The 19,283-nt window shown below is 43.5% G+C and overlaps 6 protein-coding genes across 11 annotated transcripts; 3 read left to right on the plus strand and 3 right to left on the minus strand.

The window, feature by feature from the left end:
* The first annotated feature begins 44 nt into the window (after window positions 1-44).
* On the plus strand, window positions 45-1,246 carry BCIN_16g03510 (hypothetical protein). Its single transcript, XM_001550712.2, has 3 exons — window positions 45-513; window positions 568-985; window positions 1,042-1,246. The coding sequence occupies exons 1-3, from the start codon at window positions 206-208 to the stop codon at window positions 1,102-1,104; spliced, it is 789 nt and encodes a 262-aa protein (XP_001550762.1). The 5' UTR covers window positions 45-205; the 3' UTR covers window positions 1,105-1,246.
* Window positions 1,247-2,555: 1,309 nt separating this feature from the next.
* On the plus strand, window positions 2,556-4,398 carry BCIN_16g03520 (hypothetical protein). Its single transcript, XM_001550710.2, has one exon. The coding sequence runs from the start codon at window positions 2,945-2,947 to the stop codon at window positions 3,938-3,940; it is 996 nt and encodes a 331-aa protein (XP_001550760.1). The 5' UTR covers window positions 2,556-2,944; the 3' UTR covers window positions 3,941-4,398.
* A 58-nt stretch (window positions 4,399-4,456) lies between these two features.
* Window positions 4,457-6,744, plus strand: BCIN_16g03530 (hypothetical protein). Its single transcript, XM_001550709.2, has 5 exons — window positions 4,457-5,016; window positions 5,112-5,739; window positions 5,813-6,184; window positions 6,263-6,362; window positions 6,430-6,744. The coding sequence occupies exons 1-5, from the start codon at window positions 4,592-4,594 to the stop codon at window positions 6,534-6,536; spliced, it is 1,632 nt and encodes a 543-aa protein (XP_001550759.2). The 5' UTR covers window positions 4,457-4,591; the 3' UTR covers window positions 6,537-6,744.
* A 681-nt stretch (window positions 6,745-7,425) lies between these two features.
* BCIN_16g03540 (hypothetical protein) lies at window positions 7,426-10,327 on the minus strand. 2 transcript variants are annotated; one of them, XM_024698095.1, is made up of 9 exons: window positions 10,186-10,327; window positions 10,060-10,127; window positions 9,677-9,747; window positions 9,587-9,601; window positions 8,834-9,533; window positions 8,690-8,778; window positions 8,077-8,626; window positions 7,972-8,016; window positions 7,426-7,893 (listed from the first exon to the last, which is right to left on the minus strand). In XM_024698095.1, exons 2-9 carry the CDS (start codon window positions 10,085-10,087, stop codon window positions 7,676-7,678), a joined length of 1,716 nt encoding a protein of 571 aa, XP_024553912.1. In that variant the 5' UTR covers window positions 10,088-10,127; window positions 10,186-10,327; the 3' UTR covers window positions 7,426-7,675. The 2 variants fall into 2 exon arrangements, with proteins under 2 accessions (XP_024553912.1, XP_024553911.1); XM_024698094.1 differs by having other exon boundaries at window positions 9,677-9,778; window positions 9,854-10,127.
* A 330-nt stretch (window positions 10,328-10,657) lies between these two features.
* On the minus strand, window positions 10,658-13,268 carry BCIN_16g03550 (hypothetical protein). 2 transcript variants are annotated; one of them, XM_024698096.1, is made up of 7 exons: window positions 12,519-13,268; window positions 12,028-12,457; window positions 11,873-11,961; window positions 11,694-11,822; window positions 11,327-11,628; window positions 11,137-11,279; window positions 10,658-11,086 (listed from the first exon to the last, which is right to left on the minus strand). In XM_024698096.1, exons 2-7 carry the CDS (start codon window positions 12,334-12,336, stop codon window positions 10,985-10,987), a joined length of 1,074 nt encoding a protein of 357 aa, XP_024553913.1. In that variant the 5' UTR covers window positions 12,337-12,457; window positions 12,519-13,268; the 3' UTR covers window positions 10,658-10,984. The 2 variants fall into 2 exon arrangements, with proteins under 2 accessions (XP_024553913.1, XP_024553914.1); XM_024698097.1 differs by having other exon boundaries at window positions 11,873-12,457.
* A 445-nt stretch (window positions 13,269-13,713) lies between these two features.
* On the minus strand, window positions 13,714-18,581 carry BCIN_16g03560 (hypothetical protein). Of its 4 annotated transcripts, XM_024698098.1 has the most exons (3): window positions 17,314-18,581; window positions 16,176-17,266; window positions 13,714-16,129 (listed from the first exon to the last, which is right to left on the minus strand). In XM_024698098.1, the coding sequence occupies exons 1-3, from the start codon at window positions 18,290-18,292 to the stop codon at window positions 14,207-14,209; spliced, it is 3,993 nt and encodes a 1,330-aa protein (XP_024553918.1). In that variant the 5' UTR covers window positions 18,293-18,581; the 3' UTR covers window positions 13,714-14,206. The 4 variants fall into 4 exon arrangements, with proteins under 4 accessions (XP_024553918.1, XP_024553917.1, XP_024553915.1 ...); XM_024698100.1 differs by having other exon boundaries at window positions 13,714-17,266; XM_024698099.1 differs by having other exon boundaries at window positions 16,176-18,581.
* Between the last annotated feature and the right edge of the window lie 702 nt (window positions 18,582-19,283).

Consider the following 19,283-nt stretch of genomic DNA (forward strand, 5'->3'; position numbering starts at 1 on the left):
GTTCAGAGTTCAGAGTTCCATTTCCGCCTTCTCTTTCTGTGTTTGGAATCGTGAATACATTTGAAAGTGTAATAAATATCTATCAATCGATTTGAACCACGTACGACTCGATACAAATCAAGTAACTCGCTCTGCCAGACGCAAATCGTACGAAGATTACAAATAAACACCGATATCCAATCTGCGAGCGCGAACAATATCCATCATGCGCCTCTCCCAGGCTTTCGTCCTTGTGGCATTCGCTCCTTTCGCAATTGCATATCCAACATTCTCAGCACCCGCAGCTGCAGCGGTAGAGACAGCTGCAACCGCGTTCACTGTTTCGTGGGCAGATAATGGAGATGCTCCAGCGACAGCTGATATTACTACCTATCAACTAGATGTCTGCGCAGGATCTAGTGGTACAAATCTCGAAGTGGTATACCCCGTAACTGCTTCCGCTACCTTGGGGTCGACTCTTACGACCAGTGTCACTGTGCCAGCGGCCAGGGGATCATCGGTGACCAATGCCTAGTAAGTTTTTATGAAGCCAGAGTTCAAGAAGAGTTGATGCTGATGATGATGCAGCTTTATGAGAATGATAGCAACCACAGCGACGGGGACTGTTACAGTGTACTCAAATAGATTTTCAATTAGTGGCATGACAGGTACTTTTGCAGCCACGTATACGATTACTGGCACCGCTGGACCAGCAACTGTCAATAATGTGGCAGACACGGCGGTCACATCATCATCATCATCATCATCATCATCATCAGGTACTACGGACGATGGCGTTTATGGAACCCCATTTCAATCACAAACTGGCCTTACAAGATATGCCCCAATGGGTTTGATGCCTGGCACCACAATAACGGCCACGAACACAGAACCTCAATACCCAACATCGTCTGTTGCTCTAGCCACCACGTATTTAAGCTCGGCAACCATTGACACAACTTTGACTCAAGCTCAAACAGCTTCCTTTACAAGTCATGCTAACACGGTAAGTTTCAATACCCAGACGCAAAATCTAAAGTCGACACGACTAACACATCAAAGGTTGCTGCGGCATCGATGCCTACAGATGATATGGCAAAATTCTTGGCTAGATGGAAAGATTGAATCGTTAGAAAGACGATGAATGATGTATAAATAGAGCATCAAATGAACATGTGAAAAGGAGTTTGGCGTACATTCGAATTGGCATTCGAGGTTTTAGTTTAAATGAATACCGTGTATACCCAACGAATCAAGAATTTACCCAGTCAAGCCATTACTTGGTACTGTGCGCCAGGGTCGTTAAGCACCATCTGCAAGATATCTGCATATTGGTATAATCTCAGGGGATAGCGGAGAGGTGATTCCGACATTAATCCCAGCGCGGAGGGTCTAATGAGAATGTCTAGATGCGGGGAAATGCTTGCCAATGTTTACTTAGTCGGATACAACATCCATAGAATGCTATATGTCCCCAATGCAACATGGCTGATATGAGCCAGAGTCAGAAAGAGGTTAAGTCGATTAAAAAGCGAATCTGGGCATCTCGGTGTCTAGGTATCTCCTATCTAGGTATCTAATTCATAAATTAACAAGTCAATCTAAGCCTCCTTCCTGCTGTTGTTCTTAGTACCTGACGAGCACGCTTAAACCATTATCCTGACCTTGTCCTTTACTCTATTTGTCATTCTGTAACTGGACAATCTCCCAGTGTCAAACTTTGAGAGTCTCGTGGTCTTCGATTCATCCAGATTTAGTAAGGATGACTAGGGATTCGTATCGCGCCATTATCGTGGCTCGCTCTGGTCTCGTAAACCCTTATATGATAATTTGCTAGGTAGTGATCTGACCATCTCGACGAATCCTGAGATGAACGGATATGATTGTTGAGTGGACGAGAGCTGGACGTTGGAGTTGGCAGTTGGCAGTTGGCAGTGATTGATCTGGAATTGATTGAGCTCCGTGTGTATTTGGAACTCATCTGCAGAAGCAGATGAATTACCACTTCGGTATCTTCACCGAATTCACGGCGTGCGCGTGCAATGCAATGTATAAGCCCCGTTGCTAGATGGATTGGTCTTCCCCGAGGTTCTTTTACCCTGGTGTTGATCCACGTGCTCCTTGTATTTTTTTTTTTCCTTTTCTTCTTCTCCCGTCCGACCTCTTGGTTCTTATCAGTGGGTAGTGGAGTGGCCGCTCATGCTAAGGGCTCTAAGCGTCGGCTTATTGCACTTAGTTCTCCTTTGCTGATATCTAGTCGCTAGTCTCGTCAGCAGTCGCTATCACACTAGCTCAAGGGTCGGTGGATGGATGCACGATGGATGTATGTGCTTGTTGAGACTCGGAGAGGAGCATATCTTCTCTTCGGGCGCTCGCTCTGCTCTTGGGCGTGGGATACCGCACTCTCCATCTCCATCTCCATCTCCGTATGCGTCCCAATCAGGCTGAATGCTGAATACTCGTGCCACTCGTGTTAATTGTGTCCAGAGACAGTCCACGGAAACAGGACCAGGGCATCGATCAGTTGTGTAGCCTCCCTTGTCACTTTCGATCCCAAGCCGTTCTCATTCCGCTGCGGTACTAATTAATGCACATTTCACCACATTCCCAAAAGACCTATAAACTATAAACTAAAACCTATAACTTGACTATAAACTGAATCCACTCTCACTCCACTCAAATATAAGACCATCAATTCCTCCACACACAACCCAATCTCGCCTTCCAACAACAAATTTTGCATATCGTCTGTCACCGAGAACATGCGCTTCTTGGAGCTCTTCCAAGCATCCATTAAGCCTCCCTGGCCCCGGCGTCTTCTTAATTCTTGATCCCATCTCATCATCCACGTTCATTTGGATATTAGGCGGAGAGAGAGAGAGAGAGATAACAAAATTCGAAAAGTTTAGTCGTTCTACTGCCGGATACAGACATTTATTAGTTCACAGACGATAAATCCAGAACGATGTCTCCTTTACCTACAGATGGATCCGACTCGACGGCTTTCGTAAATTCGAATCATGGCTCAGATGAGCATACTGACCACGAACTACCACCACCACCAAACCCTTCATCCGATGCAGGTCTTACGGTCAACCATAATGCAAACGATCGCGGAGTTTCACCACCATCTCCAAGTAGCATCGATGTATTTACTCTTTCGCCGATAACGGCACTTAAATTGTTATGTGCTGGTATCGAAGCTCTAGTTCAATTTACAGGAGATATTCCTCCCACGCCAGAATCGACCGAAACGACCATGCCCAATATGAGGGGAATGCAGGCAGAGAAGGAAAATATACGACGGTCTGGATCATGGACAAACCTAGCAGATTTTCGACAACGAGCAGGATCAGATGCTATAGATGGAGTAAACCTCCGTCCGAAACCTCTGGAAATCAAGCACATTGTGCCTGCAGAACCATATATCATCGTGGGGGAGAATGCTGAGCCTTTGAATGTTCAACACAGTGCTATCACACGAAAGTTCTATTCGAAGAAACCTCCTCCGATTTCTTTGGAAGACTATCTGATGCGAATACACAGATTTTGTCCAATGTCAACAGCTGTCTATCTTGCAACAAGTTCCTACATACACAGGGTGGCAGTCGATGAACGAGTCATACCTGTAACAAGGCGAAACTCGCATCGACTCATATTAGCTGGGTTACGCGTGGCTATGAAAGCACTCGAAGACCAAAGCTATGCTCATGCACGCTTCTCAAAAGTCGGAGGAGTTAGTGAACAAGAGCTTTCGAGATTGGAAATCAATTTTTGCTTCCTCACAAACTTCGAATTTAAGACGAGTAAAGAAGCTCTTTTACAGCACGCGATAAGTCTAAAGGAATTATCGTCTTTGCAGGGAGGGGTGAATTTCGTTCCAAAAATGTCGCTCTTGAATAAAGGTAGACCGAATATGGCTGCTCAAGAAACAGTGTTGGAAGTAACGGCCGACGCGTAGACGTACGTTGGGCATAGCCCAGATATGCTGTAGGCGACATTGGAAGTAAGAAAGTGGCCGGGTCAAGACGTACACGGCTCCTAAATATGAGAGATGAGCAAGTCATGGCATGGAACAGGTCACGGACAGAGGAACTGAAGCAGATTGCATGAACGATTTGGCCTCGTCACTTTAGAGAACACGGTTGAGATAGTCAGGCGCTACAACATGGATATGAGAGGTGCCATTGGAAGCGTTTGACAATGGATGCGGCTTGGATCACGATCGTTGGATGGTATACATTGTTCCAAGTCGTGTGAATGGGCAATAGGATTGTTCGATAGTTTGATAGTGTAGTTTCATTTCTAGCAGCAGGTACACTGTCAATGTGTTTGAAATACTGAAATTGGATGGTTGGAGATCCAGAATTTAATGATATCCGGAATACATACAATAGTCTAATTCGACTTTTACTTACATGCGCATGCATTCTCTTGACAACTTCACATGTGTCAACGTTTCCTCAGTATCGATTTTGAGAAGATAAAATAGAATTGCCAAGCTTAAAATTGATAGCTAGTAATACAGGTCAACTTTCTAAAATTTAGCCCAACCGTTAGCCCCTCACCGAGGCAAGTTGGCGAATTTCATCAGCAACGCTTATTCACGGCCATGGCCATGTTCCGCTTGTCAAATACCCCGCGATTCACAACACGTTGTTTGAATACTAGTAGATGCCAAAGAATAGCGTGTGTAGCACAGGTACAACTTTATTCTTCCAGAGCCAGCACTTCTCAAACGACGCTGTCCATATCAATCCAACCCAGAACGGCATCTCGAGGCTGGAGAAAATACGGTTTGGATAGAGCTCGAATTACCAGCGACACACCTCGGATAAGAATTGGTTCGAGAATTATCCATCGCAATATGGCTTCATCTACGGATACGATTTTGAAGGGGAAATACCCGGCAAAAGAACATGTGAGGAAGGTCGTGGAGTATATTAAGAGCAAGGAGCCAGAGGCGGAGGGAGTCTTGTATTTGGAGGCGCAGAAGACGATTATGATTGAGGATAATGATGAGGCTGCTCCTTTCAGGTATGTTGCTGAGAGACATGCTAAATATTGAATACGGCATATATTAAAGACGTCCTCAATTCATACATAGCTCAAACTAACAATTCTGCTTCCAGACAACGACGCTTCTTCTACTATCTCACCGGCTGCGATCTCCCTGACGCTTACTTTACCTATGACATCGCGACTGACAAGAGTACCCTCTTCATTCCCCCAATCGACCCGGAATCAGTCATCTGGACTGGTCTTCCCCTCTCACCCAAAGAAGCACTCGCTCTTTATGACGTCGACGAAGTCCTCACGACCGATACCATCAACGCGCAACTGGCGCTCCCAAACCAAACCAAGGTCTGGGCCATCGCGCCCCAAATCTCGACGCACATAACATTCCTCGAATTTCCTCAGAAAGATTTCACGCTCCTCAAGGAGGCGATTGAAGAAGCTCGTGTGCGCAAGTCAGAATACGAAGTTGCGTTGATGAGGAAGGCGAATGAGATTTCAAAAGTGGGACACACGGCGGTTTTGAAAGCAGTCAAGCATGCAAAGAATGAAAGAGAATTGGAGGCGCTTTTTATTAAAGAGAGCATTGCCAATGGTGCGAGAGAACAGGCTTATCACAGTATTGTGGCTAGTGGAACAGCGGCTGCTACATTGCATTATATGAAGAATTCAGAGGAGCTGGACGGAAAATTGAATTTGCTTTTGGATGCTGGAGGAGAGTATAAATGTTATGCTTCGGATATTGTAAGATTTTCCTCTATATTCTGAACCGAAGTTTCTCATGGGGCTTTGAGAGATATGCTAATCATCCTGACAGACAAGAACCTTTCCAATCAACGGTCGCTTCACGCCCGAATCCCGCTCCATCTATGACATAGTACTGTCCATGCAATCGCAATGTATCTCCATGCTCAAAGCTGGCGTTTCCTGGGACGAAGTGCACCTCCTTGCGCACAAAGTCGCAATCGAAGGACTTCTCTCTCTAGGAATTCTGAAAGGTGATAAAGAGGAGATTTTGAAAGCAAGAACAAGTGTAGCGTTCTTCCCGCATGGATTGGGACATTATCTCGGAATGGATACGCATGATACCGGTGGACATCCAAATTATGAGGATAAGGATAGATTATTTAGGTATTTGAGAGTCCGAGGAAATTTGCCAGAGGGAAGTGTGGTGACTGTTGAACCGGGTGTATGTTTTGTTCTTTTGCCTTTTCTTTCATCTCTCCTCTGTTTTTTCTATGACTCGTGACTAATAGCAGTATGATAGATCTACTTCTGTCGTTTCATCATCGAACCATATCTTAAAGATCCAGCACATGCTCAATATATCAACTCGGATATCTTGGAAAAATACTGGGAAGTTGGAGGTACGCTTTTCTTTTCTTTTTTGTCTCTTCCGTATCTTGGCGTAGAAAAACTAACGAATGTAAAAAGGTGTGAGAATTGAAGATAATGTTCTGATCACGAAGGATGGTTATGATAATTTGACAACGGTGGTTAAGGATGTGGAGGAGATGGAAAAGATTATTAATGAGTCTTAGTTGTTGGTTCGTCTGAAAGGAGGGTTGACGAGATAGGGGGGAGACTGGATGTGTGAGGGTTCAGATTATAGGTATTTTGGGGAAATGTGAAAAATATAGTGGATGTATTGAATTGAGAATGTGTATAATTCTTGCTAGATCATACTGTATATGATATTCAAACGATTCGTCGAATCTTTAAATCGTCGAATAAATAGAGACTTGATCAAGAGTCATTCTCAAATTCTTTCATATCTCAATATTCTATCCATCTACCTCAGATAACATATTCGAGTATAAAAAAACTCATATCTATCTTATTCGCTTTCTTTCTTTTTCTGGTTTCTCTCTCTTCCTCTCTGTCTCTCTCTCTCTCTCTCTCTCTCTCTCTCTCTCTCTCTCTCTCTCTCTCTCACTCTCTCATAATCTTGCTTTTCATTTCTCTCCTCTCCTCTCCTCTTGTTATTAACTCTTCTTATTAACTCTCCTCTCCTCTCACTTCACCTCTTAAATCGCTAACTAATAATAATAATAATAACAATCGATACTCAAAACTCAAAACCCAGTAAATATAATACAATACAACATCATATCGCATAATATAATATACTCACTATTCATTCAATTCAATTCAATTCAATTCAATTCAATTCAATTCAATTCAATTCAATTCAATTCAATTCAATTCAATTCAATTCAATTCAATTCAATTCACTTTATATCATCTATGTATTACTACCTATTTATTCTCTTCTATCCTATTCTTTCCTAACCATATCTCATTTCGCCCATCCCATCCCATCTCGTCCTAATATTGTTCCAACCCTTTACTTCACAACTATGAATTAATTTACTATGATTACTATGATTGCTATCCTGAAACCTCAGATCGAAATTCCATTCGCGTGTTTGAAATACATTCATTCATTCACTAATTCACCTGATTTCGCCTAATCTCGTTTCTTGAAGAAAGCATATTCACTACAACACAACATCTCTTCAATACTTCATAAAATATCATAATTTCATCAATAAACCACCTTACTATCATGCACGCAAATCTAATCTACTACCTCCGAATCCCATGTAAGCCTGTAACCCATCAAAAATCCCTCCTCCCAGTCGCCATATCCATATTCAATCACCAGCTACGCACTCTTCTAACAACCAGGCACAACAACCGCATCGATAACCGCTGTCGTACCCCCTTTGACACATTCCACCGCCTTTAGCAAAACCTTCTCAATCTCACTAGCTTTCGAAATCTTTTCCGCCATCACGCTGTTTCCAGATGCGGCCCTAGCTATTCCCGCGTAATCTGGGACTTGTGGTGCGAAAGAAATGTTCAATTCTTCGTTTGTGGCTTTGGATCCGATACCTGGGATTTTATTAGAGAAGTGTCACAAACAAGAGTCGGAAGGAAATATTTAAGAATTAGAAAAGAAGAAAAACATACCATCTGGATGAACTAGCATGAGAGATCGTTTTGGTGCGTGCCAACCTGTTCCATCGTTAGTAACTATAATCAGAATTTCGGAATCCTTCTCCAATAAAAACATACCCTTGTTGTTCAAAACAATAGTTAGAACCGGAATACCATATCTTTGACAAATCCAATAAACACTTCCTGGAACTGAGAATAAAAATGTTCCATCTCCAACAATTTGCACGACGAATTTTCCCTTTCCTTTCCCATTTTCAATCTCAGAAGCTAATTTAATACCTAAGGCTCCGCCACCAGACCATCCTAGTCCTCCACCTCCACAATTGATCCAAGAACCGGGAAGAGTAGGTTGGATATTGTCTGCTACGAATACGGTATTTGTGACGGCTTCGATGGCGAAGATTGTGTCAGCAGGTACGATCTTACGTAGTTGTTGACAGAGGTAACCGGTGCCGAAAGAATCATCTTCAAAGACCTTTGATGAAGCGGCGTTAATAGATTCAAGGCGTTTGGTGTGATCTGTAGCAAGAGCTTCCCAGCGCTCGGTGTATGGTGAGGATGAGAGGGTACTAGCGAAGTCACTAGCATTTTTTATGTATTTCGTAAGTTGACTGATGGATGTGTAACTATCTGCTCTGTAACGAGAAAGTGCGGCTAGATAGAATACCTGAAATTGTTTAGTGGTGATCATCATGGAAAGTTTCGTATAACGAAACTGGGGAGAACTTACTGGCATTTGTTGTTTGAGTGGATCAACATCAATATGGAATATCTTGGCCGATTTTGACGGATGACACAAAGTGTTGACCCAGGGTACATCTGCAAGAAATTATGTTAGTCTCCATCTATCATTACGGAAAGTTTAAGCATGTACCGCAATCAATGACAATAATGACGTCGGCAGTTTCAATAGCCTTATCACTGCCATATCTCAATCCCAACCAAGCACGATGATCAGCTGGAAAGCACATATCACTCCCACCAGTATCTAAAACACGAAGACCTTTAACGGTATCCGCCAACTCAACTAGAGCTCCTACTGACTTATGATTCCGACCACTATAGCCAGTAATAATCAATGGCTCTTTTGCATTGACCAAGGCTTCAGAAATCGTAGCAACTGAACTCTCAGAAAGTGCAGCTGGCTCCACTGCATTCCAATGTTCCTGAACCAAATCATAGTCATCAATTTCCTCTTCCATAACCTCTCTCGCTGAATACAAATAAACTGGTCCAGCAGGAGCACTGGTAGCCCATTGAAGAGCCCTATTAACCATTTGTTTGATATTCCTTCCCGTCTTAATCTCCATTGAATATCGACAATATTGTCTGACAATCTCAGCTTGGTTGGGTACATCTTGTATCCAATGAATATATTCCGTTCGTGATCCGCGCATTTCTCCTTCAATTGTATAGGGGGATAGACCGGCAAATATAAGAACAGGTGCTCGTCCGCACGAGGCATTGTGAACCGCTGCTCCTAATCCTTGGGTTCCTACGTCGACGTGTACAATTACGCATTGAGGTTTGCCAGTTAGACGGGCATACCCATCTGCCATGGAGAGGGCTACCATCTATGGAAATTATGAGTATATTTCAAAGGTGGGGAGAGAGTCTGTTTGCATACTTCGTTTGGACATGTCTGGAAAGTGTTATTAGTTCATGATCATGCAAATGCAATCAATATATTGATCAATTGGTATATCTGAAGACTTACTATAACTTCTGGACCCTTATTCTCCCGCTTAAGCGTAATTAAAGCTTCTAAAATAGAAGGATGATCCGATCCTAAGTTAACGAAGCAATGAGTTACTCCCGCCTAATAGAGTACATTGTTAGATTATCTATTTGCAGGTGACGTTTTGAGATGATAAGATAAGGTTAGGTTGGTTACCTCAACAAGAGCCTCAAAGAAGGCGTACGAAGCAGTAACCATGTTTAATATCTTGAATTCTTGGTGTTGTCAGATCTGAAAAAAGGGTGTTGTGTGTTTGTTTTCTTGAAAAGTATGGAAGTACAAACAGATATGCGGGATGTATGGTAATAAAGCTAGAGAAGCTCGGGAAGCTAGGTTATGAGAGAGGGGTAGTTTCGGCTTACCAAAACAGTTAGATCCGGGGTACTTCATAGCGTCAACCTTCCTTATTTGTAAATAGTCAAATCTATGGCTTCTTTGAATTAGTCAAATATATAGATAGCCAGATAGTCTTATGTAATTCACTTCACCTCAATCTATTCTCTGTATACGTGTCTTGCAGTCTGAGAATGTCGGATTAGATAGATCGAATTCTGGGAACAACACTCCATCAATCCAAAAAGTCATTCTCAATATGATGAATAATAGGTGCATTATGCCTTCCATTCATTCATAACTTGATCTCATCCCGCTATTTATGTCTTGTCTCGTTCCGCTCATCATAAGGTTACCACATGGCACAATTTCGTGTTTGCGGGGTAGTTTCAGGGTACTTTGGCTCCTTGGCTTGGAAACAACCGGTTGGATCACCGGTGGATCACCGAGTTTCATTTGAAGCGAGAATGAGAATAGCGATCAGAGATACCTTGGCGTGCAAAAAAAGCAATTGGGCTTAAAGGAACAAGAGTTAGAAGCTCTGTACAGTATAGAATTGAGGATGAGTGTTGTGTCGTCAATTCTCTAGTCACGAGGATGTGGTAGAGTGCCATAGGGTTTATGTATTGAAGCAGTTAAGCAGGGGATTGATCAATTGTTTCCAATCGAGAAGTAACCAAGTAATGATTGAGATTACTATGCAAGTTGAGCACAAAGCTCTCTATACTAAGGAATTCCATTCCGCTTATATATAGACCTTCGTTCTCTGTTGGATAAACTGCTCGACTTGCTATCGATCCATCTGTCACGTGCTACCGTTCCGTCCCCGAGATTCTACTAATGTCTGCTAACAATTAAGCCCAAAGTCCTAGAGTACTATGGTGCATAACATAGTTTTAGATATAGCTTGCATTATGTGTTTCACTTGTATTGTGATAATCAACCAAAGAAAATTTAAAGGAAGTTTGGAGACAAAATATTCATAGCCTTTTGATCCTGCTCTAAATTTCGTTGCAAAAACTCTTCCAGAAGTCGAACACCACATCGAACAATTTCCTGTAAAGAGCATGAGATTTTGAAGAGAATGAGGGAACCAAGATGCATACCCGTGCTTTCCAGTATGACGCGAAGATGTATTGTAACTTTTTCATATCTTTAAGCTCACCCGGAAGCTCATGAACATGACCACACTTCAAGTAAAATACGTCCTTGCCAATACAAGACATAATAAGAAGCTGGTGTCGACGACCTAGTAGTATTAGCATAGAAGTACTAATCAACATACAATATCCTAACCAGCTTGTAGTATGCCAACCACCTTTATCTTCTTCATGACTGTAGGGTCGTTCTCTACCAACTCGCCAATGTGGCACAGCATCGCTCTCAAGCCACCCACAAGCTTGTCAAAATCGTTGAGCCATTTCGCAGAAAGTTCCCCTTCCCATTTGCGAATTGTCTCCAAGACAAGCAGTTCATAACAAGACTGAGAGCTGCCGTCAGCAGATAGCTTACGACGGCGTGCGATCGCATCAAAACGAGGTTCGTTAATGAAGTAGGAGTACGGTTGGTAGCGAGTTGCTGAGAGAGAAATTTCTTTGCTGCAACGATATTGATTGTGAGCCAAAGCATACAAATGAAACAGAGAATTGGGATAAGTGTTTACCGTTGAAGGACAAGCTCTGGAATCTCGCAGAAAACTTCGTCCAGGAAGCGAGGATAAACCAAACAATCCCAAACTCCTTCACTCAGGTCTTCGTCGAAGATCGTTCCAGAGTTCTCTAAAAGCCTGACACTGCTCTGAAGTCAGCCTGTAATATAGGGCGAAGACGGCGTGTAATTTACATGTGGCACGAAACATCACCGATCCATTTGATATCACCCCTGTGAGACATTGTGCGTTCGATTAGGCATGAGTGCTCATAGGAATTCGCCTATAGTCATCAATCATCAGTCATCAACGCTCTGAAAACCTAAAGGCAAAGCAATGAATGACTGACTTTCTCATACTTCTCAAGGGCCTGAAGTAGTTCCAGAGGAAACCTAGGGAGCGGTGATTCTTCAACACAGTCTGTGATCTGCTCACAATCTTCTCGCACGAGATCTAGTGTCGTGATGGATTCGGCATCTAGGATACTAAAATGAATTGGCTTAACTTCACCAGTACGTCGGGCATAATCTAGCATGATATCTTGGAGGTAAACATTGCCGTGGGTGAGCAACATCTTCTTGTCATCAGTAAGGGTCATACGAGAATCCTCCAAGCAACCAAGGATTTCTTGAAGCCTCTTCGTGTCGGAGACTTCCATTGCCAGTGAGTCTTGCTTGTCGAGGCTGGAGTCAACAGTCGCGTTCCGACTATTGTTATCATTATCAGCTTCTGAATCGGCACAAGTTGTGCCTGGTTCATCTTGGTAGGTAGAAGCTCCACTACACGTATAGAGTTGTTAACGATGGTTGTTATTCCACTATTCCTGTAAGGAGCACTAACACAATAGTGTTTCCTGTCTGCGACGAATTTAATATAATACTACTTTGGTTGATAGCGATAGTAGCAGGCCCAGGATTGGTGACTTTGCGTCGTCCGCGCTTTCTCGTTATTGACCTGATAAAATTCTTGGCCCTTTGCTGGTCGTTTTTTGGGCTCTGACAAAAGAATGCCTATTAACAAACATCAAGCTCAACTGGGCTAGTGAATCTGATGGCCACGAAGGTCATCAGCAACCCAGGAGCGAGGGGTCTTCGCGAAGAAGCCACACCCAAAGAGTACACAATCGTTCCTCAGTCTGCCGCGAAGGCAGGCTGCGATATGCGTCTCGGCATACCGTTGACCAGGACGCCACGAAGGCACCCTGCGATATGCGTCTCGGCGTACCGTTGACCAGGACGCCACGAAGGCATCCTGCGATATGCGTCTCGGCGTACCGTTGACCAGGACGCCACGAAGGCACCCTGCGATACAGATGATGCGTAGATATTAGTTTTGTAGCTCAGAGAATCAACTTACTGAAAGAACCCATGCCGCCCGCAGTTTACTAGCCGTCCCAGCAATTTTGGGATTCTCGCTATTCTGTAGGTGCTGTATGGAGGTCCGCCAGCTGTTGTGGACATTGGATATATTGTACTTCACGTAGCCCAACTCTTTATATATTTTATCACAGAAGTCCACAACATCCCATTTGTCACAAGGTGTCTTGTCAAAATAAGGATGCGTACGCGACGTATTTCTGGTTGTTGTATCGTGGTTGATTGGGGGTGGGGATTGAGGCATGATTACAACAAAGTGGAGGTGGAACAAAGTAAACGGAGGTCGGGAAATGTTCTATCTAAAGTAGATCGCTGACAAGAGCGCTAATACTTTTTGGGGGTGACACGTAATTTTGCATACGAGGGTGTCTTCAAAGAGTGCCAGGCAATATAATCGAACTCGCCAAAATTACTATGAATTATTATAGGACTTTAATTGTCAATATAACCTTGTTAATATAATAAATGAGTGTATTTTACAAAATATATGTATCAGTTTCGACGTTTCTAAATATTATTTTTAATTGAATTACCATTGAGTTTGTGTTGTTTATTTTGGTAAGGAGATGTGCGAGTGCACGGACCCGATACTCATCAAAGAAATTCCCACGTGACCCTCCGAAGTATCCGAGAATAAGTCATACATCCCTCCAGCTGGTTGAACGGACGAAGTATTTTGAACTTACTAAGAGTGGAAGACCAGCGCCGCTGAACTCCTTTGAGGCCCTTGACTCTCACCTGTACATGGTGATAAACTACGTTATACCATGAAGCGGCAGAGTACGCACGCAGATATGACAAAAGATATATCAGTTTGAATTCAAGATTTGAGTAAGGAAGATTGAGAATAAAGAATGATATTTACCACGAGCTCAGGAGCACGGATAAGGAACTACTAAGTAGGGAATTGAGAGTTTTATATTTCGAGTGAGGTGAAGTAAACGCTGTCTAAGATTGATAATTAAATGTATGTACAGTATGCTAAAGTCTATAGATATATAGGAAATCTTCTTTTCATTACGAAACAGGGCCGAAGTCTAATCGTTGCAGATAGAGTACAAAAAATCCGATTTTTGTCTGGGGGTTTCGAAAGCAAAACCATCATGTTTTCCTTCAATTACGCTTAGTTTCCCCCGCCACTACTATGTTAACTCACAATGTCTGAAAGGCAGCATTGGCTCTATACTCCTCATTTCGAGCCACCAGTTCGTCGTGGCTTCCTTGGTCCACGCAAATACCGCCGTCAATTGCGAAAATCGTCGACGCCTTCTTGATGGTTCTCAATCTATGGGCAATAGCGATAACAGTAACACCCTTTGCTGTCTTCTCCAAAGCCTCTTCAAACAATTTCTCAGACTCGGCATCAAGAGCCGAAGTTGACTCATCAAGAAGTAGTAAGCGTGGCTTTCTGAGTAATGCACGAGCAATGGAGAGACGTTGTAATTGTCCACCTGAAAATTGTCCACCATTGGAACCACAGGGGGTTTCGTATCCCTCGGGAAGAGAGACAATGGTATCGTGAATGTTTGCCAATTTGCATGCAGATTCGATCTCTTGCATAGTTGGGGTATGTCCGACACGAGCACCAAGTTCGAGATTGAAGCGAACGGTGCCGTCAAATAGGACACTTTCTTGGGGCACGAGTGCAATATCATCGCGGAACGCAACGCCATCAATTTTGGAAATGTCTTGACCATCGATTTCGACACTACCGGACGCTGGGGAGTAGAATCGTTCAAGGAGGGCAATGATGGTTGATTTTCCGGCTCCAGAACGACCAACAAGCGCGCAGAATGTACCGGGGGTAATGTTGATGGTGAGACCTTTAAGAACCTCGATATCTGGACGAGCGGGGTAGGAGAAACGAACGTTGTTAAAGCGTACGGCGAGACCACCTGATCTGATGGGCTGTTTCTCGATCATTCCTTGAGATGCTTCTGGATCATTTGTTGCTCGGCTGTTCTTAGATTCGAGGAGATTTTCAGGACCAATATCTATCAAATCAAGAACTCGTGCAGCGGATACTCCGGCTTTAGAGATATCGGGAGCTAGAGAGAACATTTGTCCACATAGCTGGGCACTGAACAAAAGGGCAGGTAGGACTGTGAAGAACTGTTGTTGGTTGTAACGTCCTTCTGCAACATTTCGAGCTCCCCACCAATATGCTAATGCGTAAACTAAGTTACTCATACTGTAAGCCATGGCGAGCCAGAAATTTCCGTATGCAATTGTCTTTAGTGTTGCAGTATAAGGAGCTTTCAGCGATCTATTGAAAACCTGGACAGTTTCTCCTTCAAGTGAAAAGATTGCAACCGTTTTGATGGCCGAAACAGCCTCAGTAGCAATAGAGACGGAGTTAGAGAAAGCTTTTGCGTGTCTTTCGTGGAACCTTGCGAGAATTTTCAATCTCAAGAAACCAGATGAAAGTAGAACGGGGATGGTGGCAAGCAATACGACAGCGATTCTCCACGCGACGGCGTGTGCGAGGATAATTCCAGAAACCATGGATACGATAATCGATAGCATAACCCCGAGAAGAGTTCCAGTAATACCACTCAATGCGTTTGCATCAGCGCTGATATACGAAATAAGAGTACCGGGACTCCTGTTCTCTGATTCATGCCATTGAATGTCTTGTGCAAAAAGAGATTTTAGTGCCAAAACACGGACACGATAGAGTAGCTTCTCGGAAACACGACCAAAAGAAGATGCGCTGATGACGTTGGCGAAGAATTCAATCAAAGCCAAAACGAAAAACAACAATCCGTACAAACTTCCGTTACTACGGATGCTAGCCGGGCTGAGACAGGGACTTAAACTGCTGACTGTATGACCGAAAATAACAGCTTCTCCAGAATATGAGCCACCTACTATAACAGCACCGGCGATACCCAAGAAAACAAAGAACAAATGAGGTCTAGCCATCGACATAATACCAAAGAACGTGGAGAGGAATGATCGGCCCTTAGTAGCAGTCTTATCATCCTTTGGAGCGAGTGTTTCACCAGAATCGCTGTTTTCCGCAACTGGAGTAGATTTTCCGGTGTTGTCCAATGACCTGACCTTTGCGAATTCCTATGTCGATTAGTATAGTTTATCAAAATCTACACGAGTTACTTACAGTATTGTCAATCTTTTCTTGCAAATATTCTTCATCTTCGTTGGCATCCTCGGTTTGAATCTCAGAGATCGGTTCGTCAGAAGAGGCAAGTGTTTGGAGTCGGACTAGGTTTGCAAAAGCACCATCTCGAGCAAGTAGATCAGTATATGTGCCTTGCTCAAGGATTTCACCCTGGCTCATGACCACAATGTTATCGGCGTTCTTAATTGTTGACAGTCTGTGGGCAATTGAAATCGTGGTTCTTCCTTCGCTAACTCGTTCCAGAGCCATTTGAATTAAATGCTCACTGGCCGAATCTAGAGATGCGGTAGCTTCGTCGAGGAGCAAAATAGATGGGCGACGAACAATAGCACGGGCTAATGCAACACGTTGTTTTTGACCACCACTGAGTCGATTGCCTCCGGGTCCAGCTTCTGTAGACATACCATACTGCAATCGATCAATGAAGCCGAGAGCATCAGCTTCTGTCGCCGCGTCTCGCACAAGTCTAACAATTGTTTGAACGTTGGCTGAGCTAGCGGCGAGGGCCTCTTCAGGATTGGCACCTTCACGGATGGCCTGAGCAAGATCTGGTAAGCTTGAATCCAATAATGTCTCTCTGAGCTCAATATGTTCTGGAAGTGGTGAATTGACTAAACCATAGGCGATGTTTTCAAGAATTGATCGATCAAGAAGTGTCGAGTTTTGAGCAACTGTTCCAATGAAACTTCTCGCACACTTGACATTGATGGTTTTCATGTTGTGTTCACCAATGAATACATCACCGCGAACAGGGTCGTAAAGACGTTGAACTAAAGCTGCGACAGTGGATTTTCCACTACCAGAGAGACCGACGAGTGCGGTGTGTTTATTGGTTGGGATTCTCAAGCTGAATGACTTAAGAACAACAACTTCAGGTCGCGATGGATATGCAAACTCCACATTCTTGAATTCTAGATCTCCCGGGATTGTAGTGAAGGTTTGACCTTCGGTTGTAGTTGTTCCATCGATCAAGGAGGGCTTATTGATCGTCACGACGAGCTTGGTGAACGCACTACTAGCTGCAGCAAATATTTGCATGAAAGGAGCGATTTGACTGACAATGAAAGATGCTACATATGATTAGTACGAGCCTAAACAATGGGTTTGAATAACTTACAGTCAACAAGGAGGAAGATGACGGTGTACACAGCTCCTACTGTGGTTCCAGATCCGGTGTCAACAGAGGCAGCAATTTCTCTACTTCCTTGCCAGAAAGCAAGAGCATTTGCGGAGTAAGCAATGAAGTACAAACAACCAAGTTGCACGGATGCGACAATAGCTTTCATGATTCCCTCTCTTTGTGCCGCACCAATGTGACGAGCGTACACAGCTTCCAAGCGGGAACTGGCGCCCATAGCTTGAACCAAAGACATATTTGACAGTCCTGCTGAAGCAATAGCTGTCGCTGCTGCTACATGATCTGACATTCGGCTTGCATACTTTTGAGTAAAGTGTCCTCCCACCAATGCCATCAAAAGATAGGCTGGTACCAAAGAGATGAGCATACCCGCCAGTTTTGCACTCTTGATGAAAGAGACGACATATGAGGCGACGAAGTAGGATATACTGGCAATAAAGATTCCGACCTTCTCAGAGGTTCCTGTTTGGATGGTTTGAAGATCGACATCGAGGCGGGAAGCTACTTCACCAGATGGCAATGTATCGAAAAATGCGACTTCTTGACGTAGAAGGACATCTAGATATCTCATTCGCAGGCGTCTAACGAGACGCTCACCAAGAAGACTCCAACATCCAGTATGAATATAGATCAAACAGAAATTTGCAATTGTCACGTAAATGACATCTAATACTTTAGTCACAACGCCATCTGTGAGTGACGCAGAACTAGTCGAGGAGGTACTACAAGATGTTGAATTGAGGTCGTCTACCAGTTGGCCGAACAAGATACCCAGTAGGGGGAATGGAACCCCAGAAGCGACCGAGGTGATGAATCCAACGACAAGAAGAACATAATCGAGCGGTTCTGGATCACTTGAGAGTAATAGACGTAAGTATTGTCCGCTTTGCTTTTCGGCACCCGCAACCTTGGAGGGCAGGCCAACGATTCGATCTTTCAGTGCCGAAAGTTTTGACATGACTGCAATCAAGATCAATGATAGTTGCAGAACTCGAATGTCGAAGATACAACGCCATGCACTTGAATCAACAAAAAAGTTTCTGCTTTGACAAGCGATGAATTTTCAGTCTATAATCCGCCCGAGAGTGGCACCCTGGTGATGGAGAAGGATTCTTGGAACTTACATAACAAAAACACGTTCACAAAATTGGGCACGAAAATCGGAGTGCAAAACATTGGCATGTACATTTTGAAAAAAAAAGGAAGTTATGGAACACGACTAACGTTCAGTTCGACCCCTATCCATCAATGAAAGAAGCGGTTTTCTCCGTACCATGAGATGAATGATGTCGTCGAAAACATGGGTTAGAGCTAATGACTCCACAGAGTTCGTATATTAGTTGCCCCTCTAACGGATTTGGAAGACAAGAACAAAAATCACATCGCCGTTCAGAGTCATGCATTTGATCTGATTAGATGATCTGATAAGATTCATGTAGCAAGTGGCATTATGGTTAATACCAAGGAAAGCATGTTAAGTAATGAAAACTTTTAACAGGTAATTAAAACTGGGAACCGACATCGGTGGTTGCATTTGATGGGTTAGACGAGATGATCTGATAAGATTATAGGAAAGCCTAGGCCACTAAAAGCGGACTCCTATCCAAAAAGGGTATGGCTCAAAATAATCCCCGGCAGTAATGAACAAACTTCTGTTAGCTTTCAATGGCATGTTAAACAGGTATATGCATAAAGTAGTTTACCCACCCGATGAAAAAGTTAATTACGACATCCACTTTGAAGGATCACGAATAGCAAAAGTTCTTCTTGACTACCTGTCGATAAGCATAAGGACAGCTTTGAGACAGATCCCAATAGACTTCAATCGAGCGTCAAGTTGTTGATTCGGTGCTGATGTTGCAATGTAGTTCAAGAGCAATCTTAATAATGAGGGTCTATCCCTCACAGATATTCTACACCACACTTCTAGGTTTGGTAGCCAAGAGTGC

Source organism: Botrytis cinerea, chromosome 16 (genome assembly GCF_000143535.2).
Source record: "Botrytis cinerea B05.10 chromosome 16, complete sequence".
Lineage (NCBI taxonomy): Eukaryota > Fungi > Ascomycota > Leotiomycetes > Helotiales > Sclerotiniaceae > Botrytis > Botrytis cinerea.

Excerpts from the sequence above, each read along its gene's own strand:
- BCIN_16g03560 (XM_024698098.1), bottom strand. The coding sequence starts at position 18,292 with ATGTCAAAACTTTCGGCACTGAAAGATCGAATCGTTGGCCTGCCCTCC. Across the intron at positions 17,267-17,313 it reads CATCTTCCTCCTTGTTGACT|CATCTTTCATTGTCAGTCAA; the intron begins GTAAGTTATTCA and ends AATCATATGTAG. Across the intron at positions 16,130-16,175 it reads AAGAAAAGATTGACAATACT|GAATTCGCAAAGGTCAGGTC; the intron begins GTAAGTAACTCG and ends TAATCGACATAG.
- BCIN_16g03550 (XM_024698096.1), bottom strand. The coding sequence starts at position 12,336 with ATGGAAGTCTCCGACACGAAGAGGCTTCAAGAAATCCTTGGTTGCTTG. Across the intron at positions 11,962-12,027 it reads CCCTTGAGAAGTATGAGAAA|GCGAATTCCTATGAGCACTC; the intron begins GTCAGTCATTCA and ends TGATGACTATAG. Across the intron at positions 11,629-11,693 it reads CCAGAGCTTGTCCTTCAACG|CAAAGAAATTTCTCTCTCAG; the intron begins GTAAACACTTAT and ends ATATCGTTGCAG.
- BCIN_16g03520 (XM_001550710.2), top strand. The coding sequence starts at position 2,945 with ATGTCTCCTTTACCTACAGATGGATCCGACTCGACGGCTTTCGTAAAT.
- BCIN_16g03510 (XM_001550712.2), top strand. The coding sequence starts at position 206 with ATGCGCCTCTCCCAGGCTTTCGTCCTTGTGGCATTCGCTCCTTTCGCA. Across the intron at positions 514-567 it reads TCATCGGTGACCAATGCCTA|CTTTATGAGAATGATAGCAA; the intron begins GTAAGTTTTTAT and ends ATGATGATGCAG. Across the intron at positions 986-1,041 it reads TTACAAGTCATGCTAACACG|GTTGCTGCGGCATCGATGCC; the intron begins GTAAGTTTCAAT and ends AACACATCAAAG.
- BCIN_16g03540 (XM_024698094.1), bottom strand. The coding sequence starts at position 9,895 with ATGGTTACTGCTTCGTACGCCTTCTTTGAGGCTCTTGTTGAG. Across the intron at positions 8,779-8,833 it reads CATTATTGTCATTGATTGCG|ATGTACCCTGGGTCAACACT; the intron begins GTACATGCTTAA and ends AATTTCTTGCAG. Across the intron at positions 8,017-8,076 it reads TATTGTTTTGAACAACAAGG|GTTGGCACGCACCAAAACGA; the intron begins GTATGTTTTTAT and ends ACGATGGAACAG.
- BCIN_16g03530 (XM_001550709.2), top strand. The coding sequence starts at position 4,592 with ATGGCCATGTTCCGCTTGTCAAATACCCCGCGATTCACAACACGTTGT. Across the intron at positions 5,017-5,111 it reads GATGAGGCTGCTCCTTTCAG|ACAACGACGCTTCTTCTACT; the intron begins GTATGTTGCTGA and ends TTCTGCTTCCAG. Across the intron at positions 6,363-6,429 it reads AAAATACTGGGAAGTTGGAG|GTGTGAGAATTGAAGATAAT; the intron begins GTACGCTTTTCT and ends GAATGTAAAAAG.